The sequence below is a fragment of the Martes martes genome (genome assembly GCF_963455335.1).
Source record: "Martes martes genome assembly, chromosome: 8".
Lineage (NCBI taxonomy): Eukaryota > Metazoa > Chordata > Mammalia > Carnivora > Mustelidae > Martes > Martes martes.
The window spans coordinates 7,084,810-7,105,380 of record NC_137895.1 but is presented as its reverse complement, the minus strand read 5'-3'; the positions used below and the strand labels follow the sequence as shown (position 1 = coordinate 7,105,380).

Genomic DNA, 20,571 nt, shown 5'->3' with positions numbered 1-20,571 from the left:
CTTTTTCAGTGTAACACAAAAACCATGTAATTTCATTACACAGTATTAGCATTTGTGTATAGGCAGTTCTGCTATAATGCAACGTGTCCGTTCCTAAAAATCCCCACACTGAGCAAAATCATGTAATGCAAACCACAGCGTGTGAGGGAAGTGGGATTTGGGTGACAACACTCAAAATATTCAGAGGTAACAAAAAGAAAATAAAAAGACTGGAAGCCAAGAACGTAGTAAAACAGCTCAGTTTTACAGATACTAAGTGGGTAAGAAACCCAGAAATACCACAACAGATAGGACCCCTTACCTTAAAAAAGACCTGAGGTTTGCTGGTGGAAGTGGGCGTTAGAAGTTCTAGCTTCCGAGCTCCTGTGTAGTGATGGACAGAGGGCAGTCTACAGTCTGATGGAAAGTTCTGGTCCCGATGTGGATGGTTATGGTTCGTAACACGTGCAGTGACCTGACAAAGCTGGCGGATGTTTGAGGTGTGCGCCTGTGCTCATTTCGTGTACTCCTGTGTGGCTCATTTCAGCTGGGTATGTTTTTGCATTTTTTAGTGTTTCTCTCATGCATAAGTAAACACAAAATTCACGATAGGCCCAAATTGTTCCCTGATAAATCCAAATGCACTGGAACAAATTCAAATTTTCAAAACAAGAGTCCAAGCAAAACTGACAGTCAAAAAACCCTGCCACGAATAGCATGCATTAGGCATTCCTGAGGGCCAGGCCCTGTGCCTTAGAGTCGGTGCATGCTCTCTCTCAGCATCCCCGCCAGGTGGGTGTAATTTCAGCCCCATTTTATAGATGAGAAAACTGTGGCCCAGAGAAGTAAAACTTTGAGTTATAGGGCTAGGGCATGATAACTTAACCCCGTGCCATTTTTTTTTTCTCAGCAACTTTGTCTTTTTAAAGATTTTATTTATTTATTTGAGAGAGATTAAGAGAGAAGAGCACACGGGAGCAGGGCAGAAGGGGTAGGGAAAGGCAGGGGAACAGAAGAAGAGGGAGAAACAGACTCCCCACTGAGCAGGGAGCCTGATTTTGGGGGAGGTGCTTCATCCCAGGACCCTGAAATCTTGACCTTAGCCTGAACTTAACTGACTGAGCCACCCACGTGCCCCTCTTTTTTCTCAACAAATTTAAAGAAAAATAAAGTGGATTGTATGTCAACTGTACATCAATAAAAAAGAATAAAAATTGTGGCAGTTATTTGCACATATGTAAGGAGAATATACCCATAGTGTATGAAATTTTTTCAGATCAGTAAAAAGAAACAAGTAGCCCAATAGAAAAATGGGCTACTTGCACAAAAAAATGCACAAAGGTCAAGAGCAGGCAATTTACAAAGGGAGAAGTACAAATGGCCAGTAAAATTGGCAGGGAGACATACAGCCTCATTTAGCGCTCATTCATGCAAGCCAAAACAGTTTGATGTCATTCTTTCCCCACCGTCTGAATGACAGAAACAGATGTGGGGAAATGCTGGCAGAAGCATAGATTGTTATAGCCTCCCCGAAGCACATAAACCTGTCCTTTGACCCTGTCATCAATTTCTGGAAGTTTATCCCAATCATCAGATCAGTGGGAAAAGACTTTCGTAAGAGTTGTTAACACTGGGGGCACCTGGGTGGTGCAGTCGGCGGCGTAGCGGTTAAGCGTCCAACTCTTGCTTTTGGCTCATAACCTCAGGGTTGTGAGATCGAGCCCCATGTCGGGCTCTGTGCTGCTTGAGAGTCTCCGTCCCTGTCTCCCCTACATAAATAAATCTTTAAAAAAAAAGAAGAACAAAGAAAAGTTGTTAATGCTAAAAAATGGAAAATAGATGTTTGTCATCACTAAGTGGTGAAATTCTAGGGTGTCAGTACCATATGCTGCGATGCATACTTCCGGACTCTCCCAGAGAACGCTGTCGTAGCCATAATGGCTGACACGGAATACTTCTCATGTCTTACTGAATAAGGGGGGCAGGGTGCAACAGAGCATCTTCAGTGCGATCCCACTTTTCTAAAACTGTCCTTACACACACACACGTGCGTACCTGCGTGTGCAAGCAAGCCTTGCTCTTAGGAAGGACACATCAAAACATTGACAGTAGATGTCTCAGGGAGGTAGAATTGCGGATTTTTTTTTTCCTTTAGCTTTTTTCTAAATTTTTTCCATAGTGTGACTTTTATGATTTTAAAAAAGAAAGTTACTTTGGAACATTATTTGACACAAGGCGGTAACAAAATACAAAATCTAAGAAGAAGAAATGACCTTTGTGACGTCTCTTAGCGCCTATCTGGGCTAGGTAGCAGATGCCCAGTGAAGGATTGTTGCCTGACTGACTGTGCAGTTTGGAGACTGTGTTACCTCATTTGGGGCTTTAGACTCTGTATCCCTGGCCAGAATTAATCTGCCCAGATTTTGGGTCACCTTACTCTCAGGTGGATGCTGCTAGCTGGGCCAGGCAAAGTGCTTTTGGTGGTTGCAAGCTCCACAAAGTGCACATGAACTTGGGGTCTCTGGATGAGGCTCTGGACTGGTTGCAGTGCACAGGTGACAGCCGCAGCCTCTGATTTGGGTTATGAGCTTGAGCTTTTAAAGAGATCAAAACCCAGGTGTAGTTTCGTGGGGCCCAACTTACTTTATTAAGCAGACTTATCCCTTACTTTAAGCAGCAGCTAAAAAATGGGACTGTGGCTTGTTTGGGAAAGGTAACTGCTGGGAGCACCCTGCCAGCTAAGCTCAGGTTTGCAGGCCTAGGGGCGGCCTGCCTAGCTCCCAGGAGGCCCAAGTCTGGCCTTCCGCTCTAGGGACCACAGCTCGTCACGCAGGACCTGGAACTTCATTTTCAAAGCCCCATAAAGCCTGTGCCTTCTCCCACGCCTCTCTTTTCTGGGTTTCATGGCCCTCAGCGGAAATGAGAGCCGGTGTCATTGTGGCACTCCAGTGATTGGAACCGCAAACACAGACATTAGGATTCTCCCACGGGGCACGGCGTGGAGCGTTAGAGCAAAACTGCACCCAGGGTGGGCTTTCCGCGCCTCGGTTCTCCTGGCCTCGTTCTGGCTGGCAGGGCGTCCCCCCCTCTGTCACTGCAGACCAGATGGGGTCCCGGGAAGGCCCAGCGTGCCCTGCTGGAGCGGGGGCTCAGGGAGCCTCTTCCCATTACTTCTGCCTTCAAATGCTTGGTCTTAAGGGGCCCCTCTGCGCCGCTCAGCCCCATGCCTCTCCGCCTGGCTGCAGATAACACCGCTGGAGCTTGTCGTGTGTGGGTTGGAAAGGATTTATTTTTTTAATTTAAGCCATCGCATCCCATCTGCCTACACACTCTTAACCTGCTTTGTGAACAAGCTTTGTGACCTCTGCTGGTTATTCCGCTGTGCCAGCCCATGTCTTTCTCCATGAAAGGTTTTGGAGAACACTCGACCAGCGAGATAAGTGGAGCCAAGTGCCCAGGAGCTCGGTGCTCCAGAATGACCACTAACGGTGACCTTTATAAAGGTCTGCCTCTCACCGAGCACTCTGCACAAATGACCGTATCAATCCTCACAGCAAAGAAGCCACATGTTCTTAAGGCTGCCTTCTGTGGTGAGGAAACCAGGGTGTGAGAGGTGACTTGCCCTCGTTCACACAGCTGTGTAGGTGGCACCTTGAGACCCAGCTGGTGCCAAAGTCTGTGCCCTGTCTGCCAAGCCTCTGGCCTCTGTTGCCTTGTGCCCTCCTTAGCTTTCCATGGATTGAAACAGTCAGTCAGGGAGTGATGTTTTTTGGGCTCACAAAGCAGGCCTCTGTGTTGATTCCCCAAAGAACTTTATGGGAATTCTGGAAAGCTCAACAGATTATTCAGTTTCTCTTAAGCATTTCCTTAAAACTTTTTAGAAATCTTGTGTTGTGCTTGGACTGTGTCAGCAGTTAAGTGTGTTTTGTGTAAATTCTGTGCTGACTTTAAGGACGTTTCTTAGTTTAGTCACGCACAAGGAATTGCTCGGTCCCAGTTACAGTGTCTGTGGCAATGTGCCCATTTCTCCTTCCCACACACAGCAGGCTGAGTGTCAGGGGGACACAGCAGTGTTGAGGTGTTGGTAAATAATACTGCTGCACAGTGTAATCTTTCATCTGACGAGATGCCGTTTTGCCAGCAGGTTGAACTGATCAAACGCTGGAAGTACTAACTGCTGAGCTTCAGTCGCCCGATGTGCTTCCCCCAGGAGCTTTCTGCTTGCCTGACCTAAGGCTCTTCATAGCCCAGACCCATCATTGGCGCGCGCGCGCGCGCACACACACACACACACACACACACACACACACACACAGTGTTAGAGACCTGGGAAGGTGGGAAGGACTTGATGGTGGAGATTTGGGGGAATGAGAAGAGGTGGTGTTTGTTTTTGTTTTGGGGTATTTTGTTGGCTAAGTCAGAGCATCGTGTTTCCTTGAATGTTTAGCTAAGGAGGAGGGTGTACACTTGGGAACAAGCAGTAGCTTCTTGGGAATGTATTAGAGAGGAAAGGGGAAGGAATGCAAGCAACATGAAGAACCGTAGGTCTGAAAATAGCTGCCACACAGCCGAGGCCCCAGACTTCAAATGGGGACCAGCTCTGTGGGGAGGCAGGAGTCATGAGAGATGAGTTTTAGTTGTGGATTAAGTTGGGTTTTGGTAAATTTCAGGGAGGATGAACTAGGGGAAGAGGCCCTGGAGGCAGGCTTGAGGCCCTTTGGGCTGGGGACTTAGGGCCCCAGTACTTGGAACATAATCTAGAAGGGGGCCATGGTCTCCAGGTGGACACATCCCTCTGGTCCCACAGACTCCTTGCTCAGAGAGAAGGGCCCAGCCCGAAGAGGGCCAGAGTGGGTCCCCTCTAAAGCATGGGGGCTCTGGCCCAGCCTTCCGGCAGTGAGTGCCCTGTGGTGCAGTGGGAGAACGTTCAGCTGGGAGACAGAGAACTGGTTCTGATCCTTGCTGTGTCCTGATGAGCTGGAGGACCTTGGACAAGTCATTTCCCTGTTCTGGGCTTTAATTATGTTTCCATCCACTCCACCCCTAAAGTTCCTAACTCGGAGGCCATCAGCTTCATCATCCTTGAGTGCTCCTGCTGGTACCAGCAGTGCCCAGGGCTATGTCCTTTTTGGAGAGAAGGCCGGGGGCCTGCCTGTGGTGAGCAGGGAATGCTGCCTGGGCCGAGAGCGGATTGGGGTGTGGCATAACTTTGCAGCCAGACCCTCCTGACCCCTGCACTCGGGCTCTGTCCGGGGGAGCAGTGCTGAGACTGGAGGTGGCCTCACACCTGAGGCTGCTGAACTCAGCGACTCCCGCTTTCCACCCCAGGGTCCCCAGTTGTGAAATGAGACAGGCGGTAACCTCCAAAAGCAATACTCACCTAGCACAGAGGGAGCTTCTGTTTGGCCTGATATAATCAGGAAAGTTGGTAGAAAGGGCCTGGAGGTGGGGAGAGAAGAACACCGAAGATGGAAGTCCTGTGCCCTTGTCCCTTGGCCGCCTAAGCCCATTGGTTGCCTACTGAAAGGTCCAAGAGGGTTTCCTGACCCACTTCTGCTCTGGTTCCGGGAATGCTTTTTGCTTTGCATGCCTCCATTTCTTAAGCAAATTTGGAAGTTAATAGATCTTTTGGATGGCAATAAAATTACTCCTTTTTGTTTATTCACAGAGATGCTGCAGTTCGTCAGCAATCAAGTTGGAGAGTTCCCTGACTTGTTCTCAGAGCAGCTGTGTAGCTCCTTCCCCGGTGGTGGTGGCGGCGGCGGCAGCGGCGGTGGCGGAGGCAGCGGGGGCAGCAGCAGTGGCGGTGGCAGCGGCAATGGGGGGGCCGGAGCGGGGGACCCCTCGATGCAGCAGCGGTCCTTCAGCCAGGTCCCTTTACCCGCCTTCTCTCCCTCGGCCGCCTCCCCCCAGGCGCCAGCCCTGCAAGTCAAGGTCCCCCCCAGCACGGTGCCTACCCCGCCTCGGGCTGCTCCCGTGCTCCAGCCTCGCCCCCAGCCCCCACCGCCACCCCCCGCGCAGCTGCCACCACAGACAGTGATGATCACCCCGACGTTCAGCACCGCTCCCCAGACCAGGATCATCCAGCAGCCTTTGCTGTACCAGAACGCAGCCACCAGCTTCCAAGGTGATTTACAAGTCAGAGAGCGGAGTGATCGGTTGCTTCAGAAGTTTCTGTGCCAGTTTGCAGACGCTTCTGAGGTCAAGGGTTCTGCCCTCTTTGGGGATGACCGAGTCTGAATGAGTTTGGGGTCACTGGCGGCAAGGACAGGAATAGTTCACACTCTATGCCTCCTCAGACACCCTAGTATCTGTCATGCCCGCTTCGAGGACCCTTGCTAGAAGCGTCTGACGAGCAGAGTAGACACAGGGCCTCGCTGGTAACTAGAGCTAAAGGCTTCAGTGAAACGAGTCCAGAGATTACCCAAACACCGGCCAGATCCTGGCGCCCGGAGCTGGAGAACCATCCATTCAGCAAACATCTCCTGAGCAGCCACCGCAGAGAATACGACTTAGAGCAGGGGCTCCGGCTCCGCACAGCAGGCCTCGCGCGGGCCTCAGTGCGTGCGAGTGACCCTCCGTGTCGTGTTACACCCCGTGCCCGCGCGGCCGGGAGCCCTGGGCGGTTTACTCTGAAGTTCAAGGGATCTGACGGTTCTCCAGTGGGCTCCTGAGGGCTTACGAGCTGCGGAGAGGCAACAAAGCAAAAAAGCAGAGTTGGTCATCCCAGAGTGCGCTTTCTCTTCCTTCCACGGGAAGGAATGAAGCCTGGTGCGATGGTAGGTTCCTTGGATTCTGGATTCCCATGCTGGGTGCACTCATTGGCCAATTAGCTCCCTGCACCTCCACCCCAGCTCTCAGAGTAATAAAACAATCTGTTCCCGTTCCCTCAAAAACTGCTGCAGCCCTCATGGAATGTTCTTGTTAACTAGACCAGCCTGCAAATGGCTGTGCACATCTTCTTCAGCAGCAGGTGGGGAGTCGGGAGGCAGTCCCCCTCCTCGCTTGTTGCTGCAGCCACAGTGAGGGTGCATTTCTCCTCCGAGTGACTTTTTCCTCCTCTTCTCCCAAGTTCTTCAGCCTCAAGTCCAAAGCCTAGTGACATCCTCCCAGGTACAACCGGTCACCATCCAGCAGCAGGTGCAGACGGTGCAGGCCCAGCGGGTGCTGACGCAGACGGCCAATGGCACGCTGCAGACCCTCGCCCCGGCCACGGTGCAGACGGTCGCCGCCCCCCAGGTGCAGCAGGTCCCGGTAGGTGGCCGCTGAGAAGTCGGGGAGGCCCAGGTGGAGGCTGGGAGCTGGCCTTTGGTCAAAGAGGTGGTCTGCGTACTAGAAAGGAATAGCAGCATGTAAGGGAGCAGCATTTGGGGTGCCTGGGAGGCGCCCCTGAGCCAGGTGTGGAGACCTGGCTGAGACCGCCTCTGGATATACGCCGGCCCTCACGCACACTCAGTCAGTGGAGATGGTTTATTCTAGTGACACACAGAACGGGCATAAAACTGGAAGGAGATGTGCTAGGATGTTTATAAGTCACATATTATAGTGGACTGTAGTCACTAACAAGGTCGTTTATCTTTGAAAAAAAAAAAAAAATCCAGGTTTTTTCCTTTCTGCTTCTCAGCTATGTTCCTGGCTTTCCTGAGTTTGTCCAGAATCAGACCCCGCTTCCTGTCCTCTGTCTCCGCCCCCCCAACTCTGCCCCTGCCAGGCCCTGGCACTGCTTTTCTCAAACCTTTCCAGTCTTAAAACCTAAGACCCTTCAGCTCTATTCTTTCTCCCTCTCAACGCCGCCATCAAGCTGTGTTCTCGGTTTGAGGAAAATGCTGTTTTTTTTTTCATTCTTTCCTGGAGGGAGTCTGTGTAGTAAGAAGCTAAGGCAAAATAGGAAAATAATAGTGCCTGCCTTTCTCCTTTTCTTCGTTCTCCATCCAGGTCCTGGTACAGCCTCAGATCATCAAGACAGATTCCCTTGTTTTGACCACACTAAAGACAGATGGCAGCCCGGTCATGGCCGCGGTCCAGAACCCAGCCCTCACCGCCCTCACCACCCCCATCCAGACAGCTGCCCTTCAAGTACCAGTAAGAGCCGCCTTCCTTCCTGCCCTCCCCCCACCACCCCCTCCTCTCTCGGAGGTGTTGGGCCCCAGAGATGTTAACAAAACCTCTACAGAATGGGCAGGGGCAGAACCCCTGTGGAATGTGTCAGATTGCAAATATCGCCCCCTTTTAGGGTTTTTTTTTTTCCCCCTTGAGAAGTACCATCAGTGCATGTAATGTGGGAGTACTGGGGACTCTGAGGGAGGAGAGAGGAGTAGCAGAGTATCCCCGGTTCCTGGGTAACGGCTGCACCCAGGGCTGTCTGCCTCTAGGTCCCGCTGATGGGGGTGTGGCTTCTGAAGGAGCCCAGGCCCGCCAGGCAAGGAGGGGCTGCCAGGTGAGGGACAGGGAAGGCCCCGTCCTTGGGCTGCAGAGTCGCAGCCATGTCAGCGGCTTAGAGCAAAAGAGTCCGAGAGAGTGAGAGGTGATCAGAATTTGAGAGTAAGCTTTACTCATAAGAGCCAAAAAGTGGAAACAACCCACATGTCCAGAAAGAACCGTTGCTGCATAAAACTGCTGAACCTCAGAAATAGTGCATTGAACAAAAGATGCCTGTCACAGAGGAGCTCACGCTGGGGATGCCGGTACATGAAGTTCGAGAAGAGGCAGAACTAAGCTGTGGTATTAGAGGTCAGAGCAGTGATCACAAGTGGGGGAAGGGGCAGGTGGGACTGGGAAGAGGCACCAGAGAGCTTTCTAAGGGGATAGAAATGGTCTGTGTCTTGGTCTGGGTGGTCTTGGTTACACACGTGATATCCATATGTAAAAATGCGTCAAGTTGGGGCGCCTGGGTGGCTCAGTGGGTTAAGCCTCTGCCTTCAGCTCAGGTCATGACCTCAGGGTCCTGGGATCGAGCCCCGCATCGGGCTCTCTGCTCAGCGGGGAGCCTGCTTCCTCCTCTCTCTCTGCCTGCCTCTCTGCCTACTTGTGATCTCTGTCTGTCAAGTAAATAAATAAAATCTTAAAAAAAAAATGCATCAAGCTGTACACTTAAAATATGTGCTTTTTATTATGTGAAAATTATGTCTTAATGGTTGATGAAGTTCACTGGCCATTTGGATATTGAGGCCATTTATTGAAGAAAATAAAACTAGAATTGGTAAAAATAGAAATGGGGAGAGAGCAGAGTTGAGGAGAAAAGGGGGAGCCTCTACAATTGGCCTGTTTATCTACTGGAATGGCTCTAGCCCTTCTGCCCTTGTGCTTTTTGATAGCCAGATTATATAAGGAAATACAGCAAGTGACTTCACTGTCGTATGAGAGGAAAAGATATATCCTGCACCAGGAGAAAGCTTTCCTTGAGGCCAGAATGATACGGTGCAGTGTACACGAGTTCACAGGTGGCTCATGGTTTGCCAGTAAAACAGGAAACCCAAGATTTGTTTCGGGTGCCCTTAGATCAAAGGTTAAAACATACTCACATTAATCCCACTGTGGTGTGATTTGTAGACAGTGGTTCTGAAGGGGGTATAGGAGCTCAGGTACCGTGGCTCCTGAGGCTTCGTGGGTCCCGACTTGGTTCAGCCACGAAGAGTGTCAGACCAGGCAATGGCACAAGGCCAAGGCCAGCAGGTCTCTGTTCTGGGATTGCTTTATTCCAACTAGCCACGGGGTAATTCTGCTCTGTGTCTCTGCCTGTTCTAGACTCTGGTGGGCAGCAATGGGACCATTTTGACCACAATGCCTGTGATGATGGGGCAAGAGAAAGTGCCCATTAAGCAGGTACCTGGGGGAGTCAAGCAGCTGGAGCCCCCCAAAGAAGGAGAAAGGCGAACGACTCACAATATCATTGAGAAGCGGTACCGCTCCTCCATCAATGACAAAATCATCGAGTTGAAGGACCTGGTCATGGGGACAGATGCCAAGGTGGGTGCCGAGCAGCGACCATTTCATGTGCCATCATCTCCCCTCTCTCTGTCTTTGCCGTAGGAATTTAGGAGAACCCACGTCCAAGTGAATGAACGTTAAGGATGGTTAGAGGTGCTTTCTTATTAAAGTGTCTTGGGTTTTGTGTTTTTTTTCCAAGATTATAAAATATTAACCAACATAAGGGAACTGGTGGGGGATGGTAAGGCAGCAAACCTGCCTGGACCTTTGCTCTGCAGTGACCACAGGTTCCAGTAGCACAGGTGGAGGGATCCATGCTGCAAGCTGGCGGCCAGGTGCAGGGCTGGGTGTACCTTGGAGTCGGCTAGTGGCGTTGCTGACATAGGTTTAGTTGTGTTCATGGGTGGTTAGCAATAGTTCTACCTTTTTAGGGAAGAGAGAAGATGGAGATTGGGTCTTTAACCAACAGCAAATAGAGGGAATAAATTGTTCATTATTTCAGTATTTCAGTGAATTTGTCTTCTGTCACATAGATTTTTTTTAACCTGTTATCTGTTTATCTTCATCATCTCTATTTTGAAAGACAATTTTATTTGCCTTATTAGCCTATAGACCAGAAATGTGCTAATTGAACTTTCCTTAAGATAGTTAGCCAACAGTGCTCTGGTATTTTTGTTATTTGCTTTCTTTAAAGTTTGTTTTGGTTCTAGGATTATTATAAGAGGAGTACTAGCTAATAATCTGTATTTTGAGTGTCACTGTGCACCAGACTGGGGAGGGGGGCTACTCTCTGTACATGTATTATTTCATTTTGCCCTCACCGCACACCTGTGACTCATATATCGTCATTATCCCCATTTTAAGGACAAGGAAAGCAGGGTTCAGAGATCCTGAGTGACTTGTCCTGGGTCGCACAGCTAACCAGTGAGCGAGCCAGCATCGCAGCCCGGAGCCCGGCTTTCGCCCACAGGCTCTGGGCCTCAGCCCTCTCACTGTGTAGCCTGCAGGGATGCCACTGTGTTTTCACTCATCTTCCTTCCCAGATGCACAAGTCTGGCGTCCTGAGGAAGGCCATCGACTACATCAAGTACTTGCAGCAGGTCAATCATAAACTACGCCAGGAGAACATGGTGCTGAAGTTGGCGAATCAGAAAAACAGTGAGTGTGCTCATCGAAAAAAGGGTTATCAGACCTTCTGCTCGTAAAAGTCCGGTGCTGGGCCCTGTGTACAAGGCGCTTTCAGGGGTGCAACGGGAGAAAGGAGCGTGGGCCCCTCCCCCAGCCCAACCCTGGCCTAGGCACCAGCACAGGGTGGGGGTGCTCTGGAGAAACAGACCATTTGTCAGATGCGGTTTTCTTTGCAGAGCTCCTGAAGGGCATCGACCTAGGCAGCCTGGTGGACAATGACGTGGAGCTGAAGATCGATGACTTTAACCAGAATGTCCTTCTGATGTCCCCTCCGGCCTCTGACTCGGGGTCCCAGGCTGGCTTCTCCCCTTACTCCATCGACTCGGAGCCCGGAAGCCCTTTGTTGGATGATGCAAAGGTATGAGCTTTTGAAGTCCTCTGATCCCTGGAATCTCTCCCATCTCTCCCAGCTGAACTGTGGAGACGCTGCCGAGGCGGGGCCAGGCCAGGCGTTGAGAGGACCAGGGAAGGAGAATAGGAATTCTGTGACGTTAGGTCTTGCTGTGTCCGCCACAAAATCCGCTGAACTGGTTCAGTGTAGTCCAGTTTAAGGGGTCCTTGCTGCAGGAGCCCATCTGAGAGGAATAAGGACCAAATCCAGAACGGGAACACATAGCAGCTGTCGCACTGCCCGTGGCGCCTCGTTACGTCCCTCACTCGTAGCGGGCCCGGCAAGACCATTGTTTGAGGTTGTTGAGTCGGTATAGGGCAAGGCTGCCTCTGGGACCTCTTCTGGAAACGATTACAATTTGCAGCCTGACAAGTAACATTCCAACCAAGGGCCATTAATCGTCCAAGAAAGCCCCTGGTGATTGTGGTTTAATGGAATTAGCCGAAAGAGGCTCGAGCCTAGTGATCCAGCCCTCGGGACTGGTGGAGCCGACTGGCAAGTTCCGATTTCGAAAGCACAAATTTCCCTTCTAGCCTGTTTTGGATCAAACTGTTTGGAGTATCATGTACCTAATTTTACTGAGGAAGCTCTATTCTTGAAGTACTTTATAAATGTGATTCTGTTTGGTAACAGAAGGCCATATGATATATACATTGAATTAGCTAGGCATCTGTCATCAGAAGAAATTTTCAGATGGCTTTAAAATATTGAAAAGGAGGGGCACCTGAGCAGCTCAGTTGGTTAAGCATCTGCCTTTCAGCTCAGGTCATGACCTTGGAGTCTTGGGATCGAGCCCCTCATCGGGCTCCCTGCTAAACAGGGAGACTGTTTCTCTCTGCCCCTCCCCACTGCTCATTCTCTCTCTCCTCTCTCTCAAATAAATAAAATCTTTAAAAATAAATATTGAAAAAGAGTGGTGTGGTATGTGTGCACGGAGAGTTGGAGGAGACCTGGTCCCAGGCTTCCCCCCTGCCTCTCTGTGGGCGGCTCCCTCGGCAGGCAGGGCTTCTGCCTCCAGTCCTCCCTCTGTAAGATGGGGAGGGGTAAAAAAGCAGTGTTACAGTTTTACAGCAGGCAAAGCCCTGTAAATAGATTCATACTGAAGTTGGACGGTCTTTTTTTATTTTAAGATTTTATTTATTTGAGAGAAAGAGCACATGCAGGTAGGGTGGGGAGAGAGGGGCAGAAGGAGAGGGGGAAGCAGGCTCCCTATTTAGCAGAGAGCCCAATGTGGGGCTCAAATCCAGGACCCTGGGACCATGACCTGAGCCAAAGGCAGACGCTTAACCGACAGAGCCACCCAGGCACCCCAGTTGTATGGTCTGTAATCAGTTCTATTGATGTTTATTTATTTTTAAAGATTTTTATTTATTTTTTTGAGAGAGAGAGAGAGCATGAGCAAGGTGAAGGGCAGAGGGGGAAGCAGACTCCCCACTCAGCAGGGAGCCTGATGCGGGGCTCCATTCCAGGTCTCAGGGATCATGACCTGAGCGGAAGGCAGATGCCTAACCTACTGAGCCACCCAGGCGCCCCTGTTGATGCTGAATTTACATGCTTAGATAAAGCAGCTGTTGTATAGTAGCATAAGGCACTAGCGTACAGTATGAAGAGTTTGCTTATGTAACTGTCACTATAATCAAGATACAGAACATTTCCATCTCCACAAAGCTCCTTCGTACACCGTGGCTGATAGTTCCTGCATCCCTCTCTAGTGTCAGACAACTACTGATCTGCTTTCTGTTGCTTTAGATTAGATTAGCTTGCCTGTTGTGGAATTACACAGAACACTGCAGAATATTCTCTTGTGTGCTCTGTTTTATAAGCAGGACTCCTCTGCCTTTGGTCTTCAGAACATGTTCTTGTCCCAGGTGGCAAGAGGACGAGTGTGCCAGTGTTTGAGAAGCAGCCGAAGAGCTGTGGGCTTCTTCCTTGCCTCCTGCTCTCTTCCTATCTGACTTCATAGTCTTGAAATTTAAATCTCACAGTCTGACTCCAGTACATATAAAAGTAAAATGCCATAAAACCCCACGCAGTATTCATTCCAACCTCTCGGCCCTGCTTTGAAGGTCAAGGATGAGCCAGACTCTCCGCCGGTAGCGCTGGGCATGGTGGACCGCTCTCGAATTCTGCTGTGTGTCCTCACCTTCCTCTGCCTCTCCTTCAACCCCCTGACCGCCCTGCTGCAGTGGGGAGGGGCCCACGGCTCTGACCAGCACCCGTACTCAGGCTCCGGCCGCAGCATCCTGTCCCTTGAGTCAGGTAGGTCGAGGGCCCGTTGTATCCCCCAAGCACAGGTGGGCTGCTGCCGCAGGGGACAGGCCCCGTGTGTGCACTCTGCTCGGCTTGTCTACCGGGTCCCAGAGGGCTTTTGTACCAGGCCTGCCAGGGATTGGCATAAGTCACATTTTGGAAGTAACAGGGCAAGCCCGAGTTCAGTCAGTAAGAACAAAAGAAATCAGCAACCCACGCTGCTGTTACCATTGGGCTTGGGGATCTGGGGAGGGAAGGTGTCCCTGTTTGAAGGAGGATGTGGTATTTTTGCCCAAGTCTTAAAACCAGTGGTCTCACCCCACCTTGACTAACAAGGATTTTTGTTATCTTTGCTATCTAGCTGTGGGTCCCGGCTCCATAGTGACAAGGGCTACAGGGTCCCTATTTAGGCTACAGAACTGTCCCAAATTTGCCTGGGGTGTGGAATAAGGTTATGTCTTATTCCTATGGAAAGCATTCAGACACTGTTACTAAATGAAGCCGTCTTGTTCTCCACGCTTCCGAAAATGAGGTGGAGTGCTCTAACCTGTGAGATGCAGGGGTCAGTTGGGGGGGGGCCTGCCATCCCCTCGGACTGCTCTCGTGGGCTCCGCTGAGACGTGCCTCTTCAGGTTCTGGAGGCTGGTTTGACTGGATGATGCCAACGCTCCTCTTATGGCTGGTGAATGGTGTGATCGTCCTGAGCGTCTTCGTGAAGCTGCTGGTCCACGGGGAACCTGTGATCCGGCCCCATTCACGCCCCTCGGTCACCTTCTGGAGACACCGGAAGCAGGCAGATCTGGACCTCGCCAGGGTAAGTTCTGCAGCTAATAACTCAGCGACTTCTGCCGAGCACCCCGGTGTGTGAAGTGCTGGGGCGGGTGCTTGTGGGCGGCAGGAAAGGACCCTGCCCCGGCCGGTCACAGGGCAGCAGAGGAGAGGACCCCTGTGTGCGAATGATTCCACGGACAGAGATAACCTGTAGTGTGTGTTATCACAGAGGACGAGGAGAGCACTCTGGGAGCGCGGCAGAAGGGACGAGTTGGGCCGAGGGAACCTGGGGCTTAAGCCGAGCGGTCGGGGCAGGGACGATCTTCCAGGTGGAGGGATCATGAGTAGATGGGCTACTTGGGGACCAGCAGGTAGACAGGTATGTCTGGAGTATAGGATACATTTGGGACAGATGAGGGCTAAAGCTGGTCATGTATCTCAGGCCCAAATTGGAGAGATCGTTGACTAGGAACTGATCTGGGGCTTTTTTTCCCCCAGTTCTCTGGAGAACCAGGAAGGTTTCTGAGCAGGGAGATAAGCTGAAAGTTTATGGGAAGGATTCTGGGGCATCTCACAGCATCGAAGGAAGAGTTCAAGGTCACGTCTCAGAGCAACAAGAGCGGGAACAGTCCTCAGCTGCCATACACCATGGGCTGACTCTCCCCTCCCCTGGGCTGCAGTGCCCACCAGGGAGAATCTGATCGAGTAGCCTGGAGCTGCCAGCCAGGCCGAGAGCTGTGGCTCCTGGACTATAGGTGTGGTTGTTGGAGGCCTACCGCCTGGAGCAGGCCTGGTCCCAGAAAAACAGCACTCCAAGATGTATATCCTAGAGGCATGTTCGGTCTGTGTTTCATGATTGTCATTGTGGCAGCTGCAGGAAGGATGGGTTGCGCGAAGGGGCACGGAAGCAAGTTAGGAGCTCTTGGAATAGACCAGATCAGAGGCGGCGAGAGCCTGGAATTGAAAGGAAAGACTGATTCAGGAAATGTTGAAGATAGGAGGTGGAGTGGAAGTGATGTGGCATTGACTAGGGTAGGGGAGGCTGGAGCTGTGGTGGCCTCTGTCTGAGCCGTGCTGCTCGGAAGTACAGGGAGAGGGTCCTGGGAGTGAGAAGGGGCCGGGGGCAGGGCTGAGGTGCATCTGGAACCCGCCCATCAGCCGGGAGAGGGGTGCTCCCCTTGTACCGATCGATCCACTTCCCGTGATGATGCCGGAAGGAAGTGCAGCTGTGCCCACTGCAGGACAGGAGAAGGGAGAGGACAGTTTCCTTCTGGTTGCTGGTCATGAGAGAAAGAGATCTTCACTACAGGCCCACAGACTCTCCATTGGACCCTCTCAGGTTGACATCGAGTAGTTTATCGAGATCCTTGGTTCTAGTCGTGTAGCCAGGTGTTTGTCTAAGATGGTGGCTCTCAGACTTAAGCAGGCAACAGAATCACCTGGAGGTGGTCAGAACCCCAGAGCTTCTGATTCAGCAGGTGGGGGAGAGTGGGGCGAGAGCACCAAGGATTTGCATTTCCAGCAAGATCCCGGGGGCTGATGCTGCTGGTCCCCAGGAACCACACTCTGAGAACCGAAAAGCCTAAAAAGTCACATAAGCCTGAAAGATCATCATTTAAATCCATCTTCTCATCTTATGTGTAAAACTACTGTGGGGGGGGTGGTGCTTGGGGGGCTCAATGGGTTAAAGCCTCTGCCTTCGGCTCAGGTCATGACCTCAGGGTCCTTGGATCGAGCCCCGCATCGGGCTCTCTGCTCAGCGGGGAGCCTGCTTCCCCTCCTCTCTCTGCCTGCCTCTTTGCCTACTTGTGATCTCTGTCTGTCAAATAAATTTTTTAAAAATCTTAAAAAAAAAAAAAACTACTGTGGGAAATTCTCAATAGTGTTTGTTCAAAGGCAGACCACAGTACAATCCCAATTTAGTAAAAAGGACAGGAGAAAATGCATGAAAATGTCAGTAACCATGGGAGGTAAAGTTGCAGGTGACTTCTTCTTGCCTTTTCATTGCTTTCTGAATTTTCCCAGATTCTTCAATGATCATGTGTTACCCTGATCATCTAGGGAGTGAAGGGAAAGTAAACGTTTTTGTGGTGCAGTCGGCTAGGTGTCTGACCTTCGGTTTCGGCTCAGGTCACGGGCTCAGGGTCGTGAGACAGACGCTGCATGGAGCCTGCCTCTCAGCATTCAGCAGAGAGCGTCTGCTGAAGACTCACTCCCTCTGTCCCTGCCCCCCTCTCTAAAATAAATAAGTACATCTTTAAAAAATAAAAAAAGAAAGCAAAATGAAAAGGCCGCAGCGAGATCACAGTGAACGACCTCCCCCCACTTGCTGCCTTACAGGGCGATTTTGCGGCCGCCGCGGCCAACCTGCAGACCTGCCTGTCGGTGCTGGGCCGGGCCCTGCCCACGTCCCGCCTGGACCTGGCCTGCAGCCTCTCCTGGAACGTGATTCGCTACAGCCTACAGAAGCTGCGCCTGGTGCGCTGGCTGCTGAGGAAGGTCTTCCAGCGCCGGCGGGCCGCCCCTCCGGCCACCGCGGCGGGCTTCGAGGACGAAGCGAAGGCCAGCGCCCGGGACGCGGCCCTGGCCTACCACAGGCTGCACCAGCTGCACATCACAGGTGAGGGGGGGCCGCCCCCGCCCGGCAGGCCGCCGGGCAGTCCGTCTCCCCACCCGGGCCTGGTTTGCCTGCTCTCTGCTCCGGCCGAAGCCCTTTCCATGCTGCTCTCCTAGAACACCCGGACAGACCTCCCACATCCGTGGCTGCAGACGTGGCTCCTTACCGTAGCTCACTGGTTTAAGGCACACGCGTTTTCGCATTAACCTCTGTACACTTGGGCTGTGTCCTTTACACAGTGGATGGTGTGGCTGAGTTGGCACTCTTTTCTCCTTAGCGGTACTTAAATTAATAGTAGACTTAAGACGGATGTCACCGTAGATTCAGTGAAATGTCATTCATTTCATTCAACAAACTCCTGCCCTGATAACGGGCAGGCAGGTCCGCAAGTGAGTTCCGATTTCGGGCGGTGGAGGTAGCGGAGGGCCCGGGCTTCAGTTGCAGGGTGGGGGTTACTGTTGAGGGTTTGCATGACAGGATGGTTCGCCAGCCGCGTGGAAGGGGGTGTGCCTTCCAGGCAGTGGGATGACTCTTGAGAAGAAGAGCTTGGTGGTCTTAGAGCCAGCCGGGTGGGGGGGCCGGTGACGGGAGCCAGGCAGCGATGACACCGTCCGATTCTGAAGTGAGCAGATCGACTCTGATGGCAGGTAAAGGTGGGTGGGCAGAGGATGAAGGCTGGCGTCACGGAGGCCAGGTGGGAGCGGATGCAGCTGGAGACGAGAGGGGGCGCGAGAACAGGCGGAGAGAGAGCAGAAGCTGGCATTGACAAGAATTGGGGGCCCAGTGGACATGAGGGTCATGAAAAGAGCGGTGAGGACGGTTCCCCGGTTTCTTGCTTGAGAGTCTGGGGGAATGGTGTTGCTGCCAGCAAAGGTGAGGGGAAAAAGCTGGAGAGCATTTTTCCAGGGAAAAGGGAGGAGTTTGGTTTTGGACGCTTGCCTGTGAGAACTGGAGGGAAATGATGCACGGCGGTGAACCCGTGGCCCGAGAAGGGGGGTTGATCTTTGTCCTTTAGTGAGAATGAAAGCCGAGGTTGCTGATGAGAGGACTTTGGAAGGGGACCCTCAAGGAACCCAGAAAGACATCACATATCATGGGCAGGCCAGGGGCAGGAGTCAGGTGAAGCCTGCCCGAGAGGTTTGGTGCTGGGGGAGCGAAATCAGGGCTCAAGAAGGGAGGTTGCTATGGGGATAACCGCAGAAGGTCAGAAAGCAGCAGTGGGATGTGGTAACAGGAAGGTGATGGAAATGCCCCGGTGAGGGAGCTTCAGCCCAAAAATGGGGCGCTAGCAGGCCCCAGCCGTGGAGTGAATGGGAGATGAGACCCATGGGGCCAGCCATGGGGTTTTAACACCTGGGATCATGGTAGAGTTCCGGCGGCCAGTCCCTGTCTGCAGACCCAGCTTCGTTCTCTCCCCTCTCAGAGTATGCTTAGGGGATGGAACCAGCTCCCTCCCAAGTCTCTGCTCAGGAGGCTTCGTCTTCCCAGCTGTCTTGTTCTGGAGAATTCCCCCTAGGGTGGTTCGCCGCATCACTCATTCCCTGCACAGTTGCTGAGCACTCTGTGGGCCTGGCTTTATTCAAAGCGCTGAAAGGACAGGTGACTAAAACCTGGTCCCGTCATTGCCCTCCACCTTCCCTCCCCTGAAGAGAGAAAGCCAGATGGTGTCTCCTGGGAGAGAGCGACACCTGATGTCCATGCAGAACAAAATGTAGGGGCTAACAGAAAGATGGGGGAGGCAGGGTGGCCCTGGATGAGGAATGTGGGGCTGATGAGGTCAGGAGGCCTGGCTCGGCCACTGTCTGACCTTTGACATGGGTCCCCCCGAGCAAAGCTGGCTTGTCCTGGCCCCCACCTGGCCTTGTAGCAAGGACCAAAGCGAGCAACAATGTGACAGCCTCATGGCCTTGATGGGCCCTCATGTCCACACAGGGGCACTTCCACCCCTGACTTCAGGGTCATGCCACATAACTGCAACCCTCACACGGAGTGTGTAGGAAGCCTTCCTAGCCTTCCACCTGCTAACCCAAGACGTGTCCAACATCATTGCCCTTTTGTTACTTATCCCTCAAAAAGGGGTGTACTTAGATATTATGCGTTCTTTTACAGTGAAAATAAATTCACATCATTTTTATTTTCTTGTTGTGTTTTCCACTTTTACTACCTTTCTCCATGTTTGGAGACGCAAGATGTTTCCCAGAACACGGTTGTGTCTGGAAAGTGTCGCAGTGCCTACCTCTGAGTCCCGCGCAGCCACCCGCAAACAGCCCGTGGGCCACATGTGAGGCACTTGACATGCATTTCCTCTCGGCCCCAATAGCCTGTGAGGTAGAAAGGAACACACAGCTCCTTGCTCACAGAGCCTGGCATCCCAGCCGGGAGCATCTGATGACAGAGTTCAAACACCTTCTCTAGTCCTTGTGCTCTTGCTGTGATTACACTGGAGAACACAGAAAAAAAAAAAAGCTTCGTTTGGAGGAATCTATCAACTCAGCGTCTGTTTCCGCCTGCCACAGGGAAGCTTCCTGCAGGGTCTGCCTGCTCCGATGTACACATGGCTTTGTGCGCCGTGAACTTGGCCGAATGCGCAGAAGAGAAAATCCCACCGAGCACGTTGGTTGAGATCCATCTGACGGCCGCCATGGGGCTCAAGACCCGGTGTGGGGGCAAGCTAGGCTTCCTGGCGGTGAGTACTCTGCAGCTCCCTCCTGCAGACCGGTGCGAGGCGCGCCTCCCCGGCCAGGAGCTAAAATGCAAAAACAGGTGTGGGCCCTGCCTTCGGGGGCCGACTACCTAGCCGGGTAGATACTGAGTCAGTGGGTCATTTCACAAATATTGAGGCACGAAACAAAGCAGACCCACAAGATAACAAAACCCCTCCTGGCCCTTATAAGCATAAGCAGGACATTTCGGTGCCTGAAGTAAGAAGGTGGATTCAGTGAGACAGTGACCCGCATTCTGGGGGGTTAAACATAGGACCCTTCTGTTCGTCGAGTGGTCGTAAAAATTCTTGAGATTTTTATGGTTGTGTCTCCTGGTGTTTTTATTCGCACAAAATGTAGTTAGTGCGTATCTTCTATTACTCTCAGTCCAGAAACGGAAAACGGTGCATGTCTTCGAGGAGCTCAGGTCAGACCCAGGGCAGGAACGGCTGTTGTCAGGCGCCAGCATTGTGCCCGGCATGGGGCCAGCCTTGGGAGTTCACAGTCCTTGTTATCAGCTGGTTCCCCACGTCTGCTGACCTCGGGCTTTCTCTTACTCCAGCAGAAAGAGACGTTTTGTTCAGTGCCCGCTTTGAGTAGGCTGCTGACTACATGCGCTGTGTTCAGCACAGAGCGATCACATCTCCGTTTGTTGCCGTAGCTCGGTCGTGGCACTGATGAGCTGATGAATAGGAACGTGCCCTTTGGGGACACTGATGTTTCCTGAAGTGTGTCACCCTTGTCTA

General features: G+C 52.0%; 1 protein-coding gene across 1 annotated transcript in view; it reads left to right on the top strand.

Moving 5' to 3' along the window:
- Positions 1-20,571, top strand: part of SREBF2 (sterol regulatory element binding transcription factor 2) — a 60,285-nt gene that overhangs the window by 19,662 nt on the left and 20,052 nt on the right. The window contains exons 2-11 of the mRNA XM_080810542.1: positions 5,648-6,106; positions 7,052-7,233; positions 7,915-8,061; positions 9,724-9,945; positions 10,950-11,064; positions 11,271-11,452; positions 13,552-13,744; positions 14,368-14,549; positions 16,847-17,126; positions 19,640-19,809. Of these exons, the coding sequence (XP_080666668.1) occupies positions 5,648-6,106; positions 7,052-7,233; positions 7,915-8,061; positions 9,724-9,945; positions 10,950-11,064; positions 11,271-11,452; positions 13,552-13,744; positions 14,368-14,549; positions 16,847-17,126; positions 19,640-19,809 (2,132 nt within the window). The remainder of the gene's footprint in view (positions 1-5,647; positions 6,107-7,051; positions 7,234-7,914; positions 8,062-9,723; positions 9,946-10,949; positions 11,065-11,270; positions 11,453-13,551; positions 13,745-14,367; positions 14,550-16,846; positions 17,127-19,639; positions 19,810-20,571) is intronic.